This window comes from Pezoporus occidentalis, unplaced genomic scaffold, assembly GCF_034315485.1.
Source record: "Pezoporus occidentalis ecotype Australia unplaced genomic scaffold, CSIRO_AGI_Poc_V1 ctg93, whole genome shotgun sequence".
Classification (NCBI taxonomy): domain Eukaryota; kingdom Metazoa; phylum Chordata; class Aves; order Psittaciformes; family Psittacidae; genus Pezoporus; species Pezoporus occidentalis.
In genome coordinates, this window is record NW_026916294.1 from 6,225,956 (window position 1) to 6,249,243 (window position 23,288).

A 23,288-nucleotide genomic window follows, 5' to 3' on the forward strand; every position below is an offset into this window, starting at 1 on the left:
ATTTCATCAGTCCAGGTGGTCATGTCTCCATAATGCCTAACAGACAGGGGGGGCTTGCATCTGAATGTGTTGTCTTAGCTCAGTGAATGGATGTACACTGTGCCTGCTTCAACCCACTTGTCTTCCCACACCGTTACCTTCTGTCTCTGTTTTTGGCCAACATCTTGCTTTTTCAGCATTACAGTTTCTTTTGCAAACGGATCTTGTACACGCAGGCTCTCTTTCTTCTTCTAACTCCAGTGTAATAGGCCTTGGAAACAATAGTTCCATGGAGCAAATATGACAAGGACTGGTCAGCTTTAGGTGAAAACTAAGGCAACGCTCACAGTCTTCCAATGTGTTGGTCACTCCCTTTGTTGGCTGACAGTGGATGGGAAGAAGTTGCTCCATGCTCCTAGCATGGCCCAGTGGTGGGCAAAACTTCTCTTCAGTGAAGTGGTGAGTATCTCTTTCTGACACTGATGTTGGTACAGGACATGGATGGGTTGGAGGAAACCCTGTGTTTTGGGAGTAGGCAAAAAGGTCTGGTGGAGGCCACTCCAGAGGGCCTAGGGGAGTAGCCTTACCCAGACCCCAAAACTATCGTCTCTGCCTTTGCAGGTTACCACCTAGGGGAAAGGAAGGAACTCAGAATTCATCAGATCTCACCACTGAGGCCACCTCATGGGTGTCAGTTACCTGGAATATAAACCCACGTATTTTTTAAGGCCTATATGGTACTGAGGCACAACTGTGCCAGGTCTCACAGAGGAGCCTTTAGCAGCAGACCAAGAGGAACAGCACATGCCTGGGCTCAAGTGGACATCTGTCATCCAACGTTTCCCAGGAAAATTCCAAGCAGTGCTTACTTCTGGATTCCATTTCTCAGAAGGCAATTTTCAGACTATTCCCATTGCTGCTAGTTTCTTCATAGGCCTCCCTCTCACAACAGGAAGATGCTGAATTTGATCTCCAAAAGCCCTTAGATACACACCATTTTCCTTCTACCATGAATGGACTCCAAACAAGATGTTGCTGCTCTTTGACAAACCCTTTCTCCTCAGATCCTTGTTCAGCCATTGCTCCAGAGAGTTCAGCTTTTCCTGGCCAAGGAATAATGTGCCACCTAAGGGTTGTAATTGTAGCCCCTGCTGTTTCCTGCAGGACGTTTTACTTGTGGCTGTTGTGCAGTCCACCCATCCCAACCTAGCAAACAGAACAGACCAGGTCAAGTATGTGTATTACCATGCTGCATCCTGGCACCACCACGTGTGAGTGGAGCAGGTCCTGGGAGCCAAGAGGAGCACAGCTCAGGCAGGTTGTGGTGCCACAGATGAGATGAGATGAGATCTCACAGGTTGGCTCCGGTGCTTTTTATGGCCTCCTTGACAGCTTCACCACAGCTGCTGCTGGGTTGATGGCAGATTCAAGAATGGAGAGGCGTGCCTCAGCAGAGGCTCTTTCCACCATGTCCAGGCAGTCTGGAAGAGGGATTGTGGACTAAGAGAGTGTTAGTGCAGGAAAAATGGGCTTGGACACAGGAAGAGACGACCAGCAGCACTGCGGACAAGGGATCACGTCAGCAGTATACAGAGCTGCCTGTCACTCTGTTCATGAGTGACAAAGTGCCATCTCCTCCTTACACTTTAGTGCTCCAGCTTCATTCTTAAGGGGTTGGCAAGTGATTGTAACATTTGTTTCTGATTTTGTTCCCTCCTCTTTTTAAATAATGAAGTCCCTAATGTTACAGTTTTACCTGTCTCTGTGTATTGTCTTATTGTCCTGACACTTCAGCCACATGCTGTGTGCCCCTGGCATTGCACTCCTTTGCCTAAGACCTTTGTAGGCTTGCAAACTTGTGTGTTAGTGTGTTGAAGGACCCTGTAGAGTGCTCAGAGATGTGAGTAACGTCTCACACATGCTGGGAGCACTGATTTAGCACAAATCACAGTTGGTACCTCCTGCCCCACCTCCATACCAGCCTTGCTGTCTAGCTGCATGGGGGACTCAGAGCCTAATGCACAACTGAAATAAGCAGTAGGCTATTACATAAAAAGAAGGTGACCATGCTGCTGCTTTTGGTTGTGGGCCATGTTTTGGGTGGTGGTTGTCATTTGCCAAGTGTGTGCAGAGTGTAAAACATTATGCCTTGACTGGTGCGGCTGGTGGGATGCAAAGTCAGCAAGGAGGTGTGAGGTTCTTCCATCCCATCTCTCCAGCCTGTCTGTCTGGGTTTGGTGATGGCCATTGCTGGGCAGCTACTTCTCCCCACTCACCTTAAAGTTGTACTGGACCTATTTAGTCATAGAATCACAGAATCCCAGACTGGTTTGGGTTGGATGTGACCTTAAAGCTCATCCAGTTCCAACTCCTGCCATGGGCAGGGACACCTTCCACTAGACCAGGTTGCTTCAAGCCCCGTCCAACCTGGCCTTGAACACTGCCAGGGATGGGGCAGCCACAGCTTCCCTGGGCAACCTGTGCCAGGGCCTCAGCACCCTCACAGGGAAGAACTCATTCTCAAAACTCAGAACCTACCTCTTTTATAGATCTGCCCTTGCAGTTATGAATGCAAGTTTCAGTACCTCTTCCTTCAATTTCTGTAATAAATTCCTTATGAACATGTATTAGAGCCATGCTTTGGTAGAGAGAAGCAGCTAGTCCCATCTGGGGAGTGATTGCTGGGCCTCATTGTGATACATGTGTCTTTAGGAGACTTCATGGCCAGTGTTCTTCACAGTGCAGGATTCTAGCTGGTGGGTGTAGTTATTTTCTGATCTTCAGTCCAGGTTGTCTCTGAATATTACAAGTAGTTATGTAAAGAAACAGCATTCAGGATAAGGATTGAATGTGATGTATTGCTGGAAGCAAGCCTGCAGGGGATGCTTGTAAATCAGCTTTGTACAGAGTCCAGCTGGTGAAGGACTGCACTTGCCCAGTGACATGCTCCTTGTCTCAAGCAGTGGCTGTAAATGCTTCTGTGTTTCTGTGTGCATGCCTTTGGGGTCAGCTGAGCACGGATAGGAATGCTTGCAGTCAGCAGACAGCTTTTCCAGCTACTGATTATTGTTGTTGTTATTAAACATGGATGAAAAAAGGGGGAGAAAAAGAACTGGAGACCTCCCCATCTGGAGTCTTAAGGGCTGATAATCCAAAGGTCACATCCTGTTCCTTTCTTTCCATCTCTCACCTTTTCTTCCAGGCAGCGAGGTGTTAACTGTGCTGTTGAGTGTAGCAACAAGGAAGAAGGAAGGAATTATTAATTATACTAATTATGTACTTAGTCAAAAGGAAACCAAAATGTTAAATGTTTCAGTGATTATGATTAAGACAGATTAAAACAAATTCTGTGCTCTTTAAGCCTTGATTTTTGGGGACACACTGACTTTATGCCAGACTTGGACTGAAATCTGGAGGATGGTTCATTGAGTTAGACTTTGTCCTGGTAAAGTTGGAGACACATGACAGAACTGCCCACCAAACCACTCAAGTGGCAATGGTCTCCTAATACCAGAAGTGGTTCGGGCAGGCTGTGAGGCAGGCTGCAGGGAAAACATTCACAGACCCAGCCCAAGGCTCCCAGGAGCAATGGAGAGGTAGCTTTCTAAATTTAGGTTTGCCTTACAAAATGTCACTTGAGCATGTGGATGTGGAGTGTCACTGTGATTTTTCCCCTGAGATGGATATAGCTCAGTGTATGATAACTCCATCTTCAGTATTTCCTTCGTTCTGGTATGAAATTGATTCCTGTCACTGGAGAAGGCCAGTGCATAAAGAATGGAACTTTGAGATGCTGCTCAGTGTAATGGATGAAAACCAAATCTGCACTGTCAGGCTTGCCTTTGACAAAATACAGCCAATGCTTTCTCTGCTTGTATTTTTCTGCCTGCAGCCAAATGGTAGTCAGTTGTCTGTGCTGATGCTTAAAATCCTGGAGAGCAAGAGTAATGCAGAATTACTACATTTTGCCCTGAAGAATTTGGAGAGGCAGCTGCGATATAAAGGATTCTTTCATTATATTGTACTGTACTGCTTTCATGCACACAGCGAGCCCACTGACCTCAGCTTCTTTGGAAAGCAGGTTTTTCCCCCTTGTGTTCCTGTGTGCCAGGAGAAATGCTGTCCCTTAACCACTGCCACATAGAAGAAACGCTAAAGCAAGTGATCCCTAGGATCTTAGGCTGGATTGAACTTAGAATATGCATGGGCAATCCTCCACAACTCTGCATTATAAGATGTTCCTTCAGTAATACTTTGCTTTGGAAGAAATGGGGTATGTTCTTTCCCAGGCATGAAAAGGAGTCCAGGTAGCCTTTGTCCTGGCAGCTGGGACCTGGCTTGTTTGAGCAGCACTTTTGAGCTTCACCTTTATCTGCTGCTATAGATATACTGTAACAAGTGATGTTACACAAGATAGCTGTAGTTCTTTAAATAAACACTGCAGTACAATTCCTATAGCAGAGAGCTTTGGAAAGTGTGGTTGTTGGACACAGGGCAGCATCTCAGCCTTGGCTAAGCTGGGGCCTTCCAGGTTTTATTTTTCTATGAGAGCAAGACATGTATTTTTAAGGGAAAACTGAGATTCTTCCCTAATCTAGCAACCAGTCCCTAAGCCTGTAATTCTCTTCTTTCAGTCTGAAGCTGGAAGGGTCTGGTAAATCTTGTATAATTTAATTTGTAGAGCTGCAATGACTGTGAAAAGTGTGCTGAAGCAGACAAACAATGAGGAAGGGACCACCTTATGCCCAAGTAGCACAAGATTACAGATGGAATAATCTTGTAACAACAGCTCTGCATTAATAAAAGACAGAGCTGTGCTCTCTTGCTAGGAGATTAACCTTGCACTCTAAGCAAAGAAAAGATAATTAACTGATGGTTTGGGGTTGTTGTTTTTTTTCTTTCCCAAGGTTCAGATCATCCACACAGCCTGTCTTACAAATTGGAGCTGGGATCAGACCAGGAAATACCATCTGACTGGTATCCATTTGCTACTGTCCAGTTCATCGTTCACGATACCTGTGCCTCAGGAACAGAAGTCAAGTCACTGGGCGTAGAGAGCGATGTGCAGCCCCAGAAACACGTGGTTCAGAAAGCTTTCTACAATTGCCAGGTATTTTCCAGTGCTTTCCTCCTCTTCTTCCTCCCCACTCCCCCATACAGTATCTGCAAAGCAAATGTGCTTTGCATTTTAAACAAACCTTGCATATACTTGTGATAACGACTTTGAGCAAAAGGATCATTAAAAACTAATTCCTTGTCTGATCAGAGATGATGCTGAAAAACAGAACTGCAAACGTGGCGTGGTTTTTCCTCAGCTGAGCTGTTTTTAGCAATAGTGGTTTTGAAATCTGTTTGGTCTGGAAATGTTTTGATCCTGTGTCACAGCTTTTCTTCATGCTGTTGCTGCAGTTCACACTTCCCGTGCCCAATTTTTTGCTAATTCTATGTGGGTGTTGTTTTTGTTTTCTGACTACAGGTTGAAATTGAAAAGAAGTGGATCAGGCTTGATGGAGAAGACCCAGATAAGGCTGGCAACTGCCTCATGCAGTAGAAAAGGACAGGAGGCACCGTCATAGGATGTTAGGAGGCATCCAGTTACATAGGAAATCCTATTGTTAGAGGAAGCGCAGTGACCTAGTTTAGGGTAAACATGGTCATTTTATTTCATTTCTGCTTTTGGGTTTGATTCTGCAAATCAGTACTCCTTTGACTGGTCTGTGTTCAAGTAGACTTCCTGTCATGGGAATACTGGTATGAGTAATGTCTCTTTAAGAGCTGCAGGATGTGAGCACTTAACTGACTGATTCTAATATATTATTTTCCTGTTTGGTATCTATGACTTGGGAATGATCTCATACTCTATATTGAAACCGAATGGCTCTACTTAAAGAGTACATGTCACTTGGACATACAATATTCAGCAATAAGCCTGACAGAGTGCTTATGTTCAGTCCAGCATCTGTGTAAGGTCCAGCAGGACCAATTACATTTTTTAGTGGAGTCTGAAAACTGAAGTCCCCATATTTCTGCTTCCCTCAATATATGTGAACAGAGCAAGTTATAATACTACCCTTGACAAGAGCCTCGAATAATGACTTGGAAACGGGGTGATTTCACTGGTAAAATGGGAAAAGTTCCTCTGCAATAATATTATTCATTTTTCTGTGGCTGCAAGTGTTTCCTTCACAGCATTTTATGGCTTCAGTCAAAGTAATCTCTCGGGCAAAAAACTGTATGGCAAATGTGATTGAAATTTGTGTTCAGGCATTAGACAAATCTTTCCCACTGCTGCAGTAAGTGAGGCAAGGGGTGGATCCCCAGCAAGCGTGCATCAGTCCAGGCCCATTTCATATGATGGAGCTTTGAGAATTCATTTGATGAAGCTGTGAGAATTTACTCCAGAGGAGCGTATTCCCACAAACTGAAGCCATGGCTGCTGTTTGCTCTGGGTCTCCTTTAGGATGCAGGTTCCAGAGGCTGGTTTAGAAATTGCAGGAGCTGTTTCTTTGAGTAACTTTTAAGACAGCCTTTCCCTGCTGTGACACTTCAGCAGGCAGTTTGAGCTACTAATCCCATATCAATGTGTTAACTGTGTTTTCAACAAACAACAGGCATTGAGGGAGAGGTTTAATGCTTCCCCTCAGCCATTCTGCCCTGTGTCATTCTCTGCAGGTTGTAATTCCAGGTTGGAAAAAATCTGATAAATTTAAAAACTGCCCTCAATACCTTTTTTTTTTTCCCTGTATTTTTCCTAAAATTATCCTTCCTTCAAACTGAAATTAATGGAGATGAAAAACACAGTAATGCACTGAATCTCACTTTATATTTTATACAGCTTGTAACTGTTCATATGAACACTGTGTAAAAATACAGATCAGTGTGATTCCCCAAAAGTAGAAATATGTAGGATATGCACTGAGGAAAATTACCAGTCTGAGGAAACAGAAGGCCATAATGTGAACCTAGTTCATCACAATAAACTTTTCCCCCCTATTTGGAAGCTGGGAATAAAATGGCTAATAAATTCTATAGTTCCTGAGGGCAGGTTTTTTTATGGGTATTGCATTGGCAAAGCCCCAAATAGACTATTATGGTATTTTGACTTCTCTATATATCCCTTTTTATTAGCAGTTTATATTATTATAAATCTAAGCAAGCATTTGAGTGCAATAGTGATCCAAGTATGTCTCAGCTGTCACATCCTCCATTGTGTTTTGACTGAAGAAGCCATTAGCACTGTCAAGTCATGTTTGCTTTCTTTTATTCATATTAATTTTTAGTTTATATACTTCTCAGCTGAACTGAGAGGCACAGGGCGTGCCAGGGCAAAGTGTTTGTTCATAGCATCATAGCAGAGCTCTGCAGATCATTGGAGTCCATGGTTATCCTGGAGCTACAATATCTGTTAACCTCTTCTGCTTGGTAAGGTAGAGGATGCAAAATACATGTTGCTGACACCTGCACTAACCTTAGTATGAGGCTGACTTGTTTTGATTTCCATTAATACAGCTAATTGAGTAAATCCGCTAGTAGTCATTGTTGTCTAAAGCCTGTCTTGCCCAGCTGGCCCCTATTTTCTGCTTTTCAAATGGAGGGACATGCAGGCTGATCTGGGGCTTTTTTACCTTAGGATCACCATTTACAGCATTCTTTCCCTGGGTATTCAGTACCTGGTGGTGTTACAGGTTTTGTAGAAGCAACAGCTGCTTTTCTTCTGTCAGGTGTCTGCTGTATCATAGAATCATTGAATGGTTTGGGCTGGAATGGACCTTAAAACTCATCCAGTTCCAACCCTCTGCCACGGGCAGGGACACCCTCCACTAGACCATTTAGTGTTTGGAAGCCCACACAGCATTGACCCCTCAAGATATGAGCTGTTGTTTTGAATGGCCTAAGTGATGAACAGCCACATTAAGAGTCATCTTTCCTGCCAGTGAATGTACATTATATCTGGTATGGTGCAAATGATCATTCAGCCTTTTTGACATAAAAAGGTCAAGCTACAGTTTTATCTGTGTTGCAGACTTTTGGATTTCTATTTGAGGTCTGCAAGACTCACCATTTACTTTAATTGGAATAGGATCAGGATCACAGAGAAGTAATTCCACAGAAATATTGCCACACTGAAGGAAAGTTACTCTGTTTAATATATGTCTTTCAGTTTAAACCCAACAATTAGTGCAGCCTGAGTTTGAGTAATTACTCTGCTCAGTCTCAAACTGATGTTTGTATGCCTTGCTGTCAGAATATTTAGAAATAGGCTGCAGTTTCATGAAAGTTAGGGTTGTCTGACATCTCCCTCCATCCCCCCTCAGATTCTGACTTTCTATGCTATTGCAACATGCCAAAGCAGAAATACGCTGGCTTCCTCTGCCTTCTGCATTGTCTGATGTCCTAGAGTATAACCTACTGGACAGATATTCATAGAATCATAGAATAGTTAGAGTTGGAAAGGACCTTAAGATCATCTAGTTCCAACCCCCCTGCCATGGGCAGGGACACCTCACACTAAACCATGCCACCCAAGGCTCTGTCCAACCTGGCCTTGAACACCACCAGAGATGGAGCATTCAAAACTTCTCAATGTTTAAGACTCATTTGCTAACATCTTTTATGAACACTATAGCAGGTGACAGTGAGTAAATGCTTTGATTCTTTAGAAATCAGGGATATAAGTAGTCTGGTTTTGGGAGGGGAATGGAGATGAGGAACAGTTGCTACAAGCTGTTGTGATGCTCAGTGTCCAGCTAGCAGAAGGATCAGAGCTTTAAATAACCCATGAGGTACATTGGCATCATGCGAGGAACGAGGTTTCATATGTATCTGATCTCTGCTTCCCACAGCTACTGCCTGCAGTCACTGAAATGCTTCCGACTGCTTGGGTCGCTTAAGATGCTGACACTTCTCTCACGTTTACTACAGGGCAGTATGTAGATATTATCTGTGTTTCCTTCACAAAGGACCAGCAGGGTTTGGAATATTTTCTATTTTAAACAGAAATCAATGAGAACACCTATTTTTATAGTATGTTTGCCTTATTTTACAAGTGTCCTATTTGCTGAATCCGACAAACTTTATCTGTACGTTCATCTTTCTCATATGATTGTATTACTACTGTAGGTAAATGGTACTTGATGTAATTTTGGACTCAAACACCCATTGAAGTCAATGGAAGTCTTTTAACTGACAAAATGGAATCTGCATCGAAGTCCCTAAGAATAAAGGAGAGGCAAAAAAAAAAAAAAGAGGAAGAAAGGAATAGTGGTAATGTGCAAAAAATCCACAGAAGATTCTTGATGCTAGTAAGTAAGCAACCTGCAATGCTTGTTTATTCCAACCAGAAGAGAGCAAAAGAGAGATGTTACCGGGTGTCAAGGCTGAAGCTTTGCAGTGACTGGAAATGATGGTGTGGCTGCCCCTACATAGCAGCTCTCAAGTAGGGAGGATGATGGTTCACTCCATTGAACATGATGCCAAGCTGCTCTCATCCTTATACTTCTTGCTTTTTTTTCCCCCTCCAGATTCCATGTAAGTTGTCTGAAAGTACTTTACACCTGAAAGTGTGTTTTCATGTGTTGCTTTTAGTTGCATTTATTTTACTTGACAGATTTCTTATTGGTGCCCACACCTCTATTTTACATTCATTTCTCTTTTTTTTTTACTAAACAGAGTAACTAACTGCTGCAGTTAGTAGTTCTTAGGTATAATTTTGATAACTCTGAAGCAGTGCTGTTATTCTTAATGGAAAATATAATTTTATTGGGGTCTTCTGTCTGTGTAAGTATGAACAGGTCATGTTGATAATCTTGTAATAACATTTTGTAGATTGCATATTGATTAAAAAATAAAGTTGTGTTTCAAACTAGCAGTTTCTTGCCCCTCACTAGAAATTTATCAAGCTTGTTTTACTGCAATTAACTGGTTGTCTCGTGTCATCGAGTATTGCGATTTATTATAAAGAGTGGTTCTCATCTGCGTTTGGGTGGGGGACATCACTCCTCGTCTTAGGTAAAGCTAGGTGCAGAAAGCTGGGCATCTTTCTGCACTATATTCCATTAATGATCATTTATGGCAGGCCCTTTTCCTGCCTTACTTGTGTAACAGTAGTAGCCCAAAGAATACTCTGTTTTTTTCCTGTTGTATACATCCTCTGATCTTTCTGGGATATTTGAATACAATGTAGCAACAACTGGTTTAAGACTTCCACAATTTTCAAAGTCTGTTCTTGAAATAAGCTGTTACTAGGGAAATAGTGGAATAAGGCAGAGAGATTTGTGTAGCAACGTTCAAAGAATGAGCTTAAAGTATAAAATAACCATACCATGTGTCCTATGCTGCTGTCTCTGTAGCAAACCAGTCAGCTATTCTAGGAAAGACTGGGAAATACAGTTAATAATAGTTTTCACTTTATTGGTGTTTTATCCTTCAGTGAGCAAATGGAAAGCTCTAGCAGAAGGCATCTAGCAGAAGTATAGTCCCTTTCCACAGCTTAAACAGTTTGCAGTGTTTAGAGGTATCAGTGAACAATATGATTTAGGTACATGAAAAAAGTGAGATGGTAAATTGCTATAATACAAGTAAAAACATGAAAACATTTATTTTTGGACAGTTTCTTTGGATGTGCTATGCATAAGATGTGCTATTTTATAGCCCTGTTCTTTCCTTAGTAAAAACAACCTGTAATTTTGTACAATAACACTCATAACACATTTTAACTGATGTTCAAGTTCCCTGCTGAAGCCTTACTGATAGAAATAAAAGATAAAGCACTGGCTCAAATTCTGTTTTGCCATCCCACAAAACCCATGTGCTTAGGTATTTCTGCATGTGGATAGGTATAGTCTAGCACTACATTGTGTTGTGAGGGCCCTTTTGGTTTAATATAAAATAACTTTAACCTCCATTTCCATATTCAACAATAAAAGTCTGAGGAGAGAAAATCAGAAGTGGGATGGATGTGCTGAGAGCAGAAGAGACCCATGATGAGTGGAAGCAGTGGAGGTAAGAGGGAGGAGGCAAGGAGGGAGCAGGGAGCTGGGAGAAGGGCAGCAGGCAAAGCTTGCTTGGAAGCGGTAAAGAGAACTGCTGCCTCTCTAAGTGAAGGTGAAAAGTCTACCTATAAATGGGACTGAAATAAAAAGGCAGTGAGGAACTTATCAGAGAAGCATCTTCGAGGGAAGGTATTGAAAACAAAGTTGTGAGTATCTGCAGATGGAAACTGAACTGAATGCTCTCCTGGGGTTGGAATGAGTCGGAGTTGGGAGATGCTGAAGAAGGGGGGAATATGGGCAGAGCAACCAGAGACACAGCAAGGTGGCTGTGGGACTGACAGGGCACAGGGAGAGGTGCTTTACCTGAACAAGATGAGCTGGTGTCTGCTTGTGGTGTGGCACAGCCCAGGGCAGCTGGTTCTGCCTTCGTTTAGTATGTGCTGCCATTACATGCCAAGCAGAAGACCTTGCTCAGTCTTGAGCATCCCTACATCACATCTGTATAGCTGTCAGTAATGGAAAACCTCATCTCCCTGGACAGGAAGATCCTGTTCATGCAAGGGACCAATGACACAGTCATGCCAGAGGAGATGCAATGAAAATACCAAAACCCAGCAGTGGAACAAGGAGGATTTAAAGCAAGAACTTGGACATTATCCTGATGATACCCAGAGGTAAGCTACCACTGTAACCTTGTTGGACGGCTCTTTAGGAAGGGACCTTCATCCATCAAGTAATTTGTAACGTTGAGTAGATTTTACTGTCTAAATGTAAGTACTGATACCAGGATTTAAATGACAGTTCATCTGAAATGGAGGAAGCCATCCACTGCCTGGAGAGAAAAGCGACAGGCTGTTTCAGCCCCTTCATGCAAAGCCATTACTGAGTATCTTTGCTACTAATTATGTGATTATAATGTCAAAAAGGGTGTGCAGAACATCTGCTTCAGGTAGATCTACACAAAAGGAGAGTTGGAGGAAAAAAAGAAAGAAAGGAAAAAAGAGAAGCCTGAAAAGGTCAAGTATTAGGACAGGGGGAGTCCAACCATGTTTGCTTAGAAAGATGACCTTGAGCAAATATTGGAGTCCTCACACAAATGCTTCCAAGACCTGATGCAGGTTAGTCTCCATACACCTGAGTTATTCTCTAGTGGTGTTAAACTGATGTCAATTAGGCAGTAAAAAGAAGAACCTGATTGCTAAACTGTGCTTCAAACTGACTCAAAGTCACCTGCTGGATTATTTCAGTGGTATGGTTGGTGCTGCAAAACCCACTGCTGGTGAAAGGGGCTCAGCTTTGCATTTGGTAATTTGGAGAGGAATCAAGTCAGTCAGAGCAAATTGGCCTTGACCAAAACATGCTGCTCTGCTCTTATTTAACTTTGCACTAAAACTGCTGGACTTCTGCAATCATCTGCTTGACTATGAACTTCCAACAGCGAGAAGGGAAGGGGATTTCAACCACTGATGGAGGGGGGCAAGATGTCAGGGAAAAGAATAAAAAGGCAATGAAAGCAGAAGCAGTTGACAGAACAGGAGGAAGCTGGACTGGGGTTTTTCTTGGGGACACAGGGCAGGAGATTGGGTTCCCTCTGGGAAAGAGGGTACTATAAGCATTTGTATGCCACAGGTAAACATTGCAGGCAGCAAAGGAGGTGAGGGAGCAGGAGATGAGCGCTGAGCTGGGCACTAGCATGAGTATGGCAGAAAGCAGGGACAGTGAAGTGGCTGGTGGCTGCTGTTTCCCTATGAGGCTTTCTCTCCACATATGGTATTTGTATCAGGGTGAGTATTTAGGAAAGGCAAGCCTTACTTCTTCCTTAATTAGGCTTACTCATACTACGCAAGTCCTTGGGCTTATGAAGGAGATGAGATATACAGTACTATTCAGTATATTCAATCCATCAGGACTGCCATTTTTATATAGCAGTTTGTAGAGGTCAAAGCTTTTCTTATTCCACCCAGTGTCCTGAAAATCTGTAATTAAATTGAATTAGGGGACAGGTCTTTCTACAGTCCCTCTGATAAAGTGGTTTAAATGGTTTAAGAAAGGAGAGGCCCTTGAAGACAAAGGAGTTACACATGAACAATGAAAGAGGAACAAATCACTGGTCCCAGTGTTATCCGTCTCTGAACCCCACAGAAACGATGGAGCTTATAATAAAATCATGCTGTTAATAAAATTGGTTATGAGACTAGAGTGCTGTATGAGTCAACAGCTGAAAACAAAGGGAGCATGTTAGAGAATACCTTTAAAATAAAATTACAGTTCTGCCCGTGTCAAGGCATTTCCATGAGGACTGCCAGGATTCTGCAACCGGTTCCTCCTAAGAATGATTACGTTTACTTGGAAAGAAGGGCAAGATGGTATTTGTAAAGCATGCCTGACACAGAATTCTGCAGTCCTGCGGTTGAGCAGCCGAGCTTCTCTACAGCAGCAATGCTGCATTTAAGCAGAAGAGGGCATTCGTTACCAAGCATCTGAGTTTGCTGAGGGCTCCGTTTCTAGAGGGAAGGCATTTCTAAACCGGTAAATTATTATATATATATTTTTAATGATTAATAAAGGTTCATCATCCAAAAATAAATCTTCTCTAGACATCATGTACCAAGAGGAGTAAAAATAATTACAGATTAAAACCTGTCTAGTAAACGAATGTTCGAGGTGCCCTTAAACAACACTATCCCAAATGCTGACAAAACCCCTGAAAATCAGGAGGGTTTGAACAGCATGCTAATCTTTTCCATAGGTTGACTTCAAAAACTCTTGTGAGCTGTTAAAGACTGCAATGGGGAGAGCTGGACTGGACTTTCATTAGAACCAAGTCTAATGAAACCTGGATGCTGCTCCCAACTGGCATTTATGAGCTTGGGAAAAAGATTTGGTGTGTCTGTGCCTCAGTTTCTTCTCTTAAAAGCGGGGTTATATTTAACAGAAACCATATGCATGAAAATCACGACAGGGCTGCACTTTGTACTGCAGGACACTGATACTAGGTTATCACCAGTATCAAAGCTGGCCAGTCAGTATGATTAATGCTATTCATGGACAATTGTGGCTGCTCCCTCCCTGGCAGCATTCAAGGTCAGGTTGGACAGGGCTTGGAGCAACCTGCTCTAGTGGAAGATATCCCTGTCCCTGGCAGTGGGTTGGAACTGGATGAGCTTTAAGGTCCCTACCATTCTATGGTTCTATATTTGAATATTTTTTTCTTGTTCAGAGAAGATTGATTTTTTTCGGTGTACACCAGTCTTCCTCATGCTGCTCAGCTGACACTGCTCACAATGCTTGGATGAAAAGACACCTTCTCTAGGAATTTGTAAAAGAAATTATATAAAGTATGTTGCTAGACCTCAGGTGAAAGCAGATGTGCCTTGGTGTAGCATGAACCGCACTCTGCAACCTCCCTGTGCAGTTTGGAAAGTTGTATTCCCACTCCCAGCGTTTGCTTTCTCTGCAGAGATAGCTGTGTACAATCAGGAGGCTTAGCCTGTTGTCCTTTGCATGAAGGGAGCTGACAGGCTGACCTTGGTGACAGGAGTTTTGGTATTCACTGGCAATACAAAAGATATCATTTGTAACAGATGGGACATATCCACAGTGCCTTGTGCTGGTGGGATGTGTTAGGTATATGCAAATACAGAGACATGCAGTCAACCTGAAATGCAGGTGAATACCATTTGCTTTGCTCTGCAAGTTTTAATGTGGACATAACCAAAGTAACCCCACCATTATCTGAGACAGCTGAGACGTCCTCTGCTATCAAGCTCCCCGACCTCTGTTTCTTTTTGAAGTTAGGCATAGAAATTGCACTGATTTAAGGGCACTTTGTAATCCCTAGATAAACAAAGGGTGGTAGAAGGCAGGGAACTGATTTATAAAATCTTCTTTCTGCACCACTTCCACCTTTCTGAAGCTGCTGTGCAGTGTGCTGGCAGATAGATGGCTCAGCATCAGGTTTATCTGCCTGATGAGTAAGTCGCAGCCAGTTGCAGGATCACCATCTGCAACCTCCAGGGCCCAGTGGGATCCTCAAGGCTGCAGTCATCCCTGCTAACATGACAGGACTCACCAGACAGGAGAAGAATAACGATGCTCATGGCAGATCACCATCCTAGGCAGTTTCAAATAAGCACCATGCTTTAAAAAATAAATGTTTTATCACTTAAATTATTCTGTAAGCAAAGTAACATGAGGAAAAGGCTTGCCTTACAGCTCATATTCAGCTGTTCTGTATGCCCCGCAAGGGGCAAGCCTTTTCCTCACGATGATGCAGGGCATACAGAACAGCTGAATATGCAACTGCCGTTTAATTCAAGACCCAGACAGTGTCATTAAACAAATTTTGTTGCAGAGCAAAATTAGTTCAATAGCAAATTGCATTTGTCTCATTCATGAATATGCAGCTTACAATATTATTATGGATGTTGCTTCTTTGTTGTTGTTGTTGTTGTAGGTGTTAGTCTAGCTATATAATTAAGGGTCTGTCAGTATTTTCGTTACAGTCTTTCCATTTTTTAGGATAAGTCAGCCTTAAAAATTAAAGCTTAATGGGTGAGTTGCCACATGCCAAATAGCACTGTACCAACACAGCTATCTAAAAATTGAAAGGGAAAAGAAGGGAAAAGAAAAGATGGTGTTTCTAGGTTCTCGGAATCATAATGGCAACACCAGTCCACGTACAGAAGGTGTATAAAGACCAAAGTGTATATTCTCCTACATATATGAGATTAATGAACATTTTTCCAGATGAGCGAAATTGGTAGATCTCTGTATTAACGTGAACAGATTGCTGCAAATGTAAGCAGTAATTTGTGTAGTTGCACCAGATTGCTGCTGCTTAACTGGTAGCTTCAGCTATCTTCCTGTTTATGGGGTAATAATGACTTCAGAGTTTATTAAAGCAAAATAATATGCTTTTGTAGCCAGCCTTCCTAGGTGTATTGTGGCACCACGGGTAACTGGCCCTCCAAACAAAGCCTCCTTTCCCCTATGCTCATAAGCTGAAGCTTCAGGCTATTGCTCAGGGCCTGAACTACAAACCGGGCCCTTGGCGGCCTTAAGCTGTGTGCAGGGGCAGATCCCTCTCTTCAGTCTCTGAAAGAAGAAACCAGCGTTTAGTAACCATCACCCGGATACCATGGGGTGTTTCAGGGCAGAGGGGACAACAGCCAGTCCAGCCACGGGAAGGAAGGAAGGAAGAAAGGCCGACGAGGGCCTGGGCGGAGCCGGCGGTGGGTAGGCCGCGTTCCCGTGGCAACGGCGCCATAAGGCGGGAGGGCGGGTAGAGGGCGGTCAGTCGTGTGGCCGGCAGCATGGCGCATGCTAACCTTGTGGTGAGCTGCGGTGAGGCTGAGCTCCGTCCCGTCCCGACAGCGCCGGCGGGTACCCGGGGCTCAGGGGCTGTGAACGGCTCGGCGGGGTCTGGCTGCCTCTCCGTGCGGGAGAGAGAGGTTGGCGCCAGGGTCCTGGGGTTGAGGCTAGGATCCTGGCCGTGGCCTCCTGCTCCCTGGTGCCCAGGAGGAGCCTCCAGTTTTTCCCTTTGCAAGGCGTTATTTTTTAGGCGGTGATGGTTTGAAAAAAGCGTTTTGTAGGAGGCAGAAGCATCGTGGCAGGTGTTGGTGAGAGGTGCTGGGTAGCTCCAGGCGTGGAGAGGTGCTGTGCAAGCCTAGAGGTGACAAGGAGAAAGGTGGTGGCTTTTTGCCCCCTCCGGGCTTCATCTTCTGCTGCCTTTCCTTAGTGGGGACTTGAGAGGATGTTTCAGATGACAGTAATCCCAGGGAAGCCTTGGAGGGTTCACTTTAAGACTTGCTTTTGGCTTTTTGTTTTCCCTGCTGAGTTTGTGGGTGCTGGCAGTTCCAATGTGGATGGCCTGGTTCTGGCAGTAAAAGCTGTGTGTGTGAAAGCTGGAGTACAGTAACATCTGCACTGTGACCGTTCCTCTCTTAATGTGGAAACCTGTAGTGTTTGAATTGTACAATCGCTATGTATAGGTTTCATATAGCGCAATGGATGTTCTAACTATAGCTTGGCTGTCCTGGAGAGAGGAATGGGCCTGTTGAAAGATTTCAGTTCGGTTTCTCTTCTGGGTTAGTAACGAAGGCAACGCGTTTGCCATTCAGACTAGTGAGCACTACTTAGTGTAGTGGTGCAAGAGTAATTACTTGTTTTCTCCTTACCTTCCTTGTGTCCTGAAATGTGGGAGAATTGGAGATCTCTAAGCTCCCATAAGAAAACGTACATGAATGTGGTTATTTTAAAGTAGTGCTATGTTATGCTGGAAGCTTTTTGCAAACAGTGTAACTGTTACTTCTTAATAACTTACAGGTTTTTGGGTTTTGTTTTTGTTTTTTTTTTTTTTTAAACAAGCTTTTATCATCTTCAGTTTAGCACAGCTTTAGAGCAGTAAATTTGATATTGTTAGGAAAATATAAATTAATATCCTGGAATCTTAACTTCTGAGGTGTCCTGAAAATCTCAGCTTTATCTTTCACCTTATGTAGGCTGTTCTGGTGTTAGTGATAGTCAGTTTAAACTTTAGCAGTTTAAACTGCTAAAAGCTTATTTTACATTTGCATCTGAGTGAGTCAGTCTTCTAGCTCATGTCTAGACCTGTTGTCCAGGTCTGACTAGAGGATCAGGATTTAATCACTGACATGAGTTGGGCTCCTGTTGTATTATAAGATGAATGATACGTATTGAAAATGAGCATTAAAATTTCCATAGCTAAATTACTATACAGCATCAGACTATTGTCACAAAGAAAAAAGTAAACTGACTCTGATTGCTTGTAGGTTGCTTACATTGTGCTTTTGGTAGAATTGGCACATCTCAATGTTAGTAGTTTGTGTTGGTTGGTCTTTAAGTTAGGTGTGATGACACTAGAATGATACAGTTTTAAACTGGCATTTGAGATGTGCTTTTTTATTTCAAAACAATATGGCACAGCAACTGTTTTTGTAATATTTCTAGGATTTTCTTAAGCATTACTGTAGCACAGAAGCCAATAATTTGAGGCTTGAATCCAGTATTTTTCCAGGGATGTTGGATTTAAAAGAATGAATGGTCTTGCAGGCCTTTGCACTTGGGAATATTCAGTTTATTACACTGCTCTGTTTATGTTCTTCAGTTTGTAACAGTAGTTTTTACAGCAAGATTAGATTGGTGCTGTCATTTCAAATGACTTAATGTTCATCTTAACTTGAAAATATTTTTATTTTCTTAAACACAGGCCAAACTATACAAATCTGTTATTGAAGATGTGATTGAAGGTGTGCAGGAACTCTTTGCAGAGGAGGGTTTAGAGGAACGGGTTCTCCAAGACTTGAAGCAGGTTTGTCAGGTTCCCCTGCATTAATAGAAGTTGTGTATTTTATTTTTTTCTTTTGGTATGGTGCATCTGACCTTTTGTTTGCCCTCTAAAACATGCATATTTTGTCCTAACTTAAAGTTACAAATATCCCGTGAATGATGTGTTGGGCTACTGGAAGTCGGAATTCAGTGGTGATTGTCACTGTGTTTGTTGGATAGAATCAGTCAATTTACTCTTGGAAAAAACAGGAGTATGCGATAATAATTTTAGCTGTGCTTTGTTTTTAAAGCTGATGTCTGTTGACCTTCATAAAAATCTTTCTGCAGCGCTGGGAAACCAAGGTGGTGCAGTCTAAAGCAACAGAAGGTTTCTTCAAAAATAGCCACCATTCTCAACGGTTTACCCTGCAGTTGCCACAGAATCTTCACCATGTTCTGCAGGCTTCAGCAGGTCAGATGTTGTTGATTACAGCAGATGCAATTTAAGAATCACTTAGTGATTCAGAAATCTTTTTGGAAGACTTGAAAGTTCTGGAATAATCTTGATTTATGATGCTTATGTATCCTTGTTTAGCATGATGGGGAACGGTAATTATTTGAAAGCAGAATTTTACCGATAAAGGACAAGTTAAACTTTGATAAACTAATGTCCTGTCTACATGCTTGTAATCTCCTGTTTATTTCCAGTAGCAAAATTTGAAGAGTGTTTTAGCCACTTCTGCGGTCCAGAAGTGTAACCCTTCAATTGCAAATGTACCAGTAGGGTTAAGCTTTCACTTCCCCTTTTGATGTATGGCATGATGTGTGCAGAGGTTGTATGGCATAGTTGTGCCATGCAGCTCTGATGTTGTGTTGGGGTTTAATCATATTCTGCATTGTTTAAATGTAATCCCTTGCTCAAACGGAAAAGTGTGTTTTTTGTTTGCCTCTCAGTTAGTTCTCCTAAAGCAGTATTCCCTTTGCAGAGAAGTACTTGACTTTCACACAGCCTCTCACATCAGGGCCTATCAGTCTCAATTAAGTCCAGCTGACCACTGTGGTAATGTTGTGATAGACTGTAATGCTTAGCTGAGATTTCTCCCAGTGAGGAGCCATTAGCTCTTTCTTCTCCCTGTAAGGACAAATAAACACAGACTCATGAGATGATTTAATTAAAACCTGTGTTGTAGTGCACTTCAGGGTTAGGCAGGGACTCTTCATCTGTTTGTTTTGTGGGTTTTTTTGTTGTTTTTTTTTTTTTTTGTTGAAGCCAGTGAACTTCTTATTTGCTGTTTTGTTTGTTTTTTTTTTTAATGTGCCATGGCTAGGGATTTTCAGAGTAGTTAGGATTACTCAGCTGTTTGCTTCTTGAAGCCTGGGAAAGTTTTTCCTTTGGTTTATCTTCACTGAAGTCAGTATTGAGTGCTTTAGAAAATCCCACCCTAGTGTTCCTACTATTAGCACTATTGGATTTGATATAGTGCAGAAAAATACTCGTATACTTTCCACTTATTTACAAGGCAATACATTTTACATATGCGTTCTTGGTCATGTTAACATGGTGGTATTGCAGATCCGTCCATGTAATTGATAGCATGTAGAAATGACATGCTTAATTTTTACAGTGCAGCTTAAACAGATCAAATAGTTATAATAAATATTTGTCAAACAAACAAATCTCCAAGACCAGCTTTTAGTAAAATACAAGTTTTGTAAGTTCAGGGTATAATCTTTTCCTCCCTCAAGCACAGCGTAAGCTTGAAGCATCATTAAGGGAAGTATATTTAAGAGCCTTACCTCGATGTGCTTGTTTGTTGATCTAATGAGTGTGAACTGAAATCAAATTGCTTTAGTTTCAGCAGTCCTTGCTGTAAATTACTGAAAAATCAACTGTATCTGAAAACTTAACATTTTTATATTTTTTGGTTTTACAGCTTCTTTTGTCATCCCAACTGCCAGAGGTTTTCAGCATTTTACAGCAGTAGACCCGGTATGTAGCTGTAGTGATGTTTTCTTTCAATTTTGATTAATCTGAATTCCAAATGATTGCCAAGTTGTTAATAGGCTTAAGGGGAGGCAAATATTAAGTATTTTCCATGTATAGATCTTCAGAACAGCGTTTAGGGACTGAAAAAGTAGCATTTCTCATGATTTCACGTGTCCAATATGGCAAGAGAGCAGGAGTCCTGCTGAGAGAGAATAAACAGCTAAGGAAACTCGTTGTTGCTTCTGGTCCTTTTAGTTACTTATTTTTTCTGAAAACCATGCAAAAATTAGGAGTCTGCATAGAGAGAGCTGTAACTTTGCTGCTTCTGTTTGAGCAGTAAAAAGGGATGGGATATCTACCAGTTGGTTTTGCAGGCAGTGCAGCCAGAAGTGTGTTGGAAGATGTGGCTGTGTGTGTTTAGCCCATAGGATGGAAGTGTAGTAGTGGAAATACACATCTACAGATCCTTTTTTTAATCACTGCGTGTTACAATAATTCATGGTTGGGATATGCTAGTACTAGTGAAGCTGCGAGCAGCATTATCCATGAGATACAGAAATCACCCAGAAGACAATGGGTGTTTTTAGAGTTGACAGGTTCTAAACTCTGGACATGGCAAAATTTCTTTAGGGAGAGGCTGTTAAGTGTCAGAGCTTGATGTATTTACTGAGTGCCTCCTGAGCCTCAAGCTAACTAGCTGGCCAGGCTGAAATATAATACAGAGAAGATGTTTGTGTAATGTGCAAGATTCCTGATTTAAAAACTGGAATTCCCTGGAACAGCTAGTTTGAAAGGGAGACGTATATCCAACTCCACTTTCCAGGATTAAAAATGAATGTGAAGTGACTTCACAGGCCTAGGCAAGGAGCCTGTGCTGTTTGGAGTAATGCATAAGCTTAGGGTAAAGTGGCTCTGACTGGAAAAATACTTTTCTGGATGGTGTGTACATTGAAGAAGTAGAGGAAAGTGTTCTCTTAACAAGAAGGAAATGTGATAATTGGAAAATAGGAAATACTTGGGACAAGTTATTATGCTATCAATATAGAATGCTCTTTACATGTCTGAGTTTCAAAAGTCTGAAGCAACTCTTCAGTAAAGATGATCACAAAAAGGCCCTTGTTGATGTTTCAGCTGGTTATGTTATGTGTGACATCTAGGGCCCTAGGAGATAAAGTATGCACTGTTTCTTAATGAAGCTCTTGTGTATCTAGGGTGCTTCACAAGCAGGTGCAACTCTTACTCACCCTTCGGGTATTGCTTATCCTGTACATGTGCCAGCTGGAGTGATGCTACAGACAGCATCTGGTAAGATTAAGGAGATGTAAAATGTTACAGCATGTGGACTGTGTGTGGGTAGTGAAAGATGGTGCTGAGAACAGTAGATAAATGGGAAGTTAAAGTATAGGTGGGTGGAGCCATTTATCCTTCACTTTTTTTGTCGTTTGTGATTGCTGCATAGGGAAGTAATAATGTTGGTTAATTAGTGTCTCAGTTGGGCACACTTGCAGGTTAGTTAACATGGGCTGCCACCTTATTTTGTTTACAGTTGCTCGCAAATGTGCTCCTTTGTCAGTCTGGGCACACGTATGTCCTCGTATATGAGAGACAATCTTCCTTTCTGGTGCTTTGGAATCAAATTGATTTTTTTTATTCAAATAAAATCCAGTCGTTCATTAACCTTTTTGCTTACGCTCTTTTGTTGATAAAACTGCCTATAGTGCTTGTACAAAAATGTGCTTGAACTGCTTAGGGTGTGATGAGTGGCACGCTTATTTCTGTCATAGATTGACTCTTCTCTCCAACAGCTGTTCGTTGATGAGATCTTATGTCTCTGGATACCTATTTTAGGTATAATCACTAAGGTTTGGAAACCTATAGGCTGATATGAGTGACTGTGTGTAAGCATGTGTGTGGGGAAAAGAATAATTAAATGAAATTGGGAAGTTAGCTCTGGCATCTCAATTCTAACGCTGATAAGAATAACTAAGGATTAAATCTGGGGAAAGTACTGCTTTGTAGGCATCCTGTTTCTCATGATTTGCCTTCATGTTTGCTATTGGTAATTAGTGGTAAGAGGACAGTGACCTGGATGAACCTGTAGTTTAACCTGTTGAAGCAGTTTGTAACTCTTCTCTTTGTAGGGCACCTTTATAAGGTGAATGTGCCTGTTGTGGTCACACAGACCACAGGAGATGTGAATATTCTCCATCATCCTGTTCAGCAAATGTATCAGCCCCTTGGGCAGCCTTCAGTTCTGCAAGCCAATGTTGCCAGTGTTGCACAGGTGAGCGATGTCACTTGTGAAAAATGCACAGCATCTTCTGCTGAAATACTGCAGCCCCAGGACGCTGCTGTCCAGCACACCATGTTTTTTTCAGCCAAATGTCATGGAAAAAACCAACCTGGAGAACTCTGCCAATACGTCTTTGGTCCAGCAGCCCTCTGTGAGTCAGCAGCAGCTTCCAACTGATGCAGCATTAAATCGGTGTGCAGACTCAACAGAAAAATCCCAGCATGGGAGTCATCACACAGCTGTGTTTACTCCAGAATCCTCCAACGGGTTTTCTCCTGCTGAATCCCTGGCAAACAACTCGAGCAGTGTGCTGTTGGATGTGGAGGAGCAGTTAGAAATTCAGCTTCAGGAGTCAGTGCACCAGCAGGTGTCTGATGATATCATTGACCTGATTATCATGGGCAACAGTTTGGATGATGGCAGTGTTCTGAAAAATCAGGACAGAATTGCTTCCTCTGACAAGGTAAGACCTTGTATTTCTCAGCTGGTGAAAATACATCCATTGGAGATAGTTGGTTGAAGTATCGTGAGAAATGTGACAGAGGGGTTGGAATCAAATGATCTTTAAGGTCCCTTGCAACCCTAACCATTCTATCATTCCATGTGATCTTGAGCTTGTTTTGAATAGCAGTAGCTGACTGTTCAGTTTTACATTAAGAATTGTTCACAAATGTTGCTGAAATACTGGGATGGATGAGAATGTCAATCTAAATGCTAAAAGTGGAGTGGATTGATATATTCTTAGACT

At 42.3% G+C, this 23,288-nt stretch overlaps 1 protein-coding gene across 1 annotated transcript in view; it reads left to right on the plus strand.

The window, feature by feature from the left end:
* STON1 (stonin 1) overlaps positions 1–23,288 on the plus strand; it is a 44,634-nt gene that overhangs the window by 16,492 nt on the left and 4,854 nt on the right. The window contains 7 exon segments of the mRNA XM_062605839.1: positions 4,887–5,089; positions 18,202–18,303; positions 18,609–18,732; positions 20,195–20,250; positions 21,459–21,552; positions 22,389–22,615; positions 22,617–23,003. Of these exon segments, the coding sequence (XP_062461823.1) occupies positions 4,887–5,089; positions 18,202–18,303; positions 18,609–18,732; positions 20,195–20,250; positions 21,459–21,552; positions 22,389–22,615; positions 22,617–23,003 (1,193 nt within the window).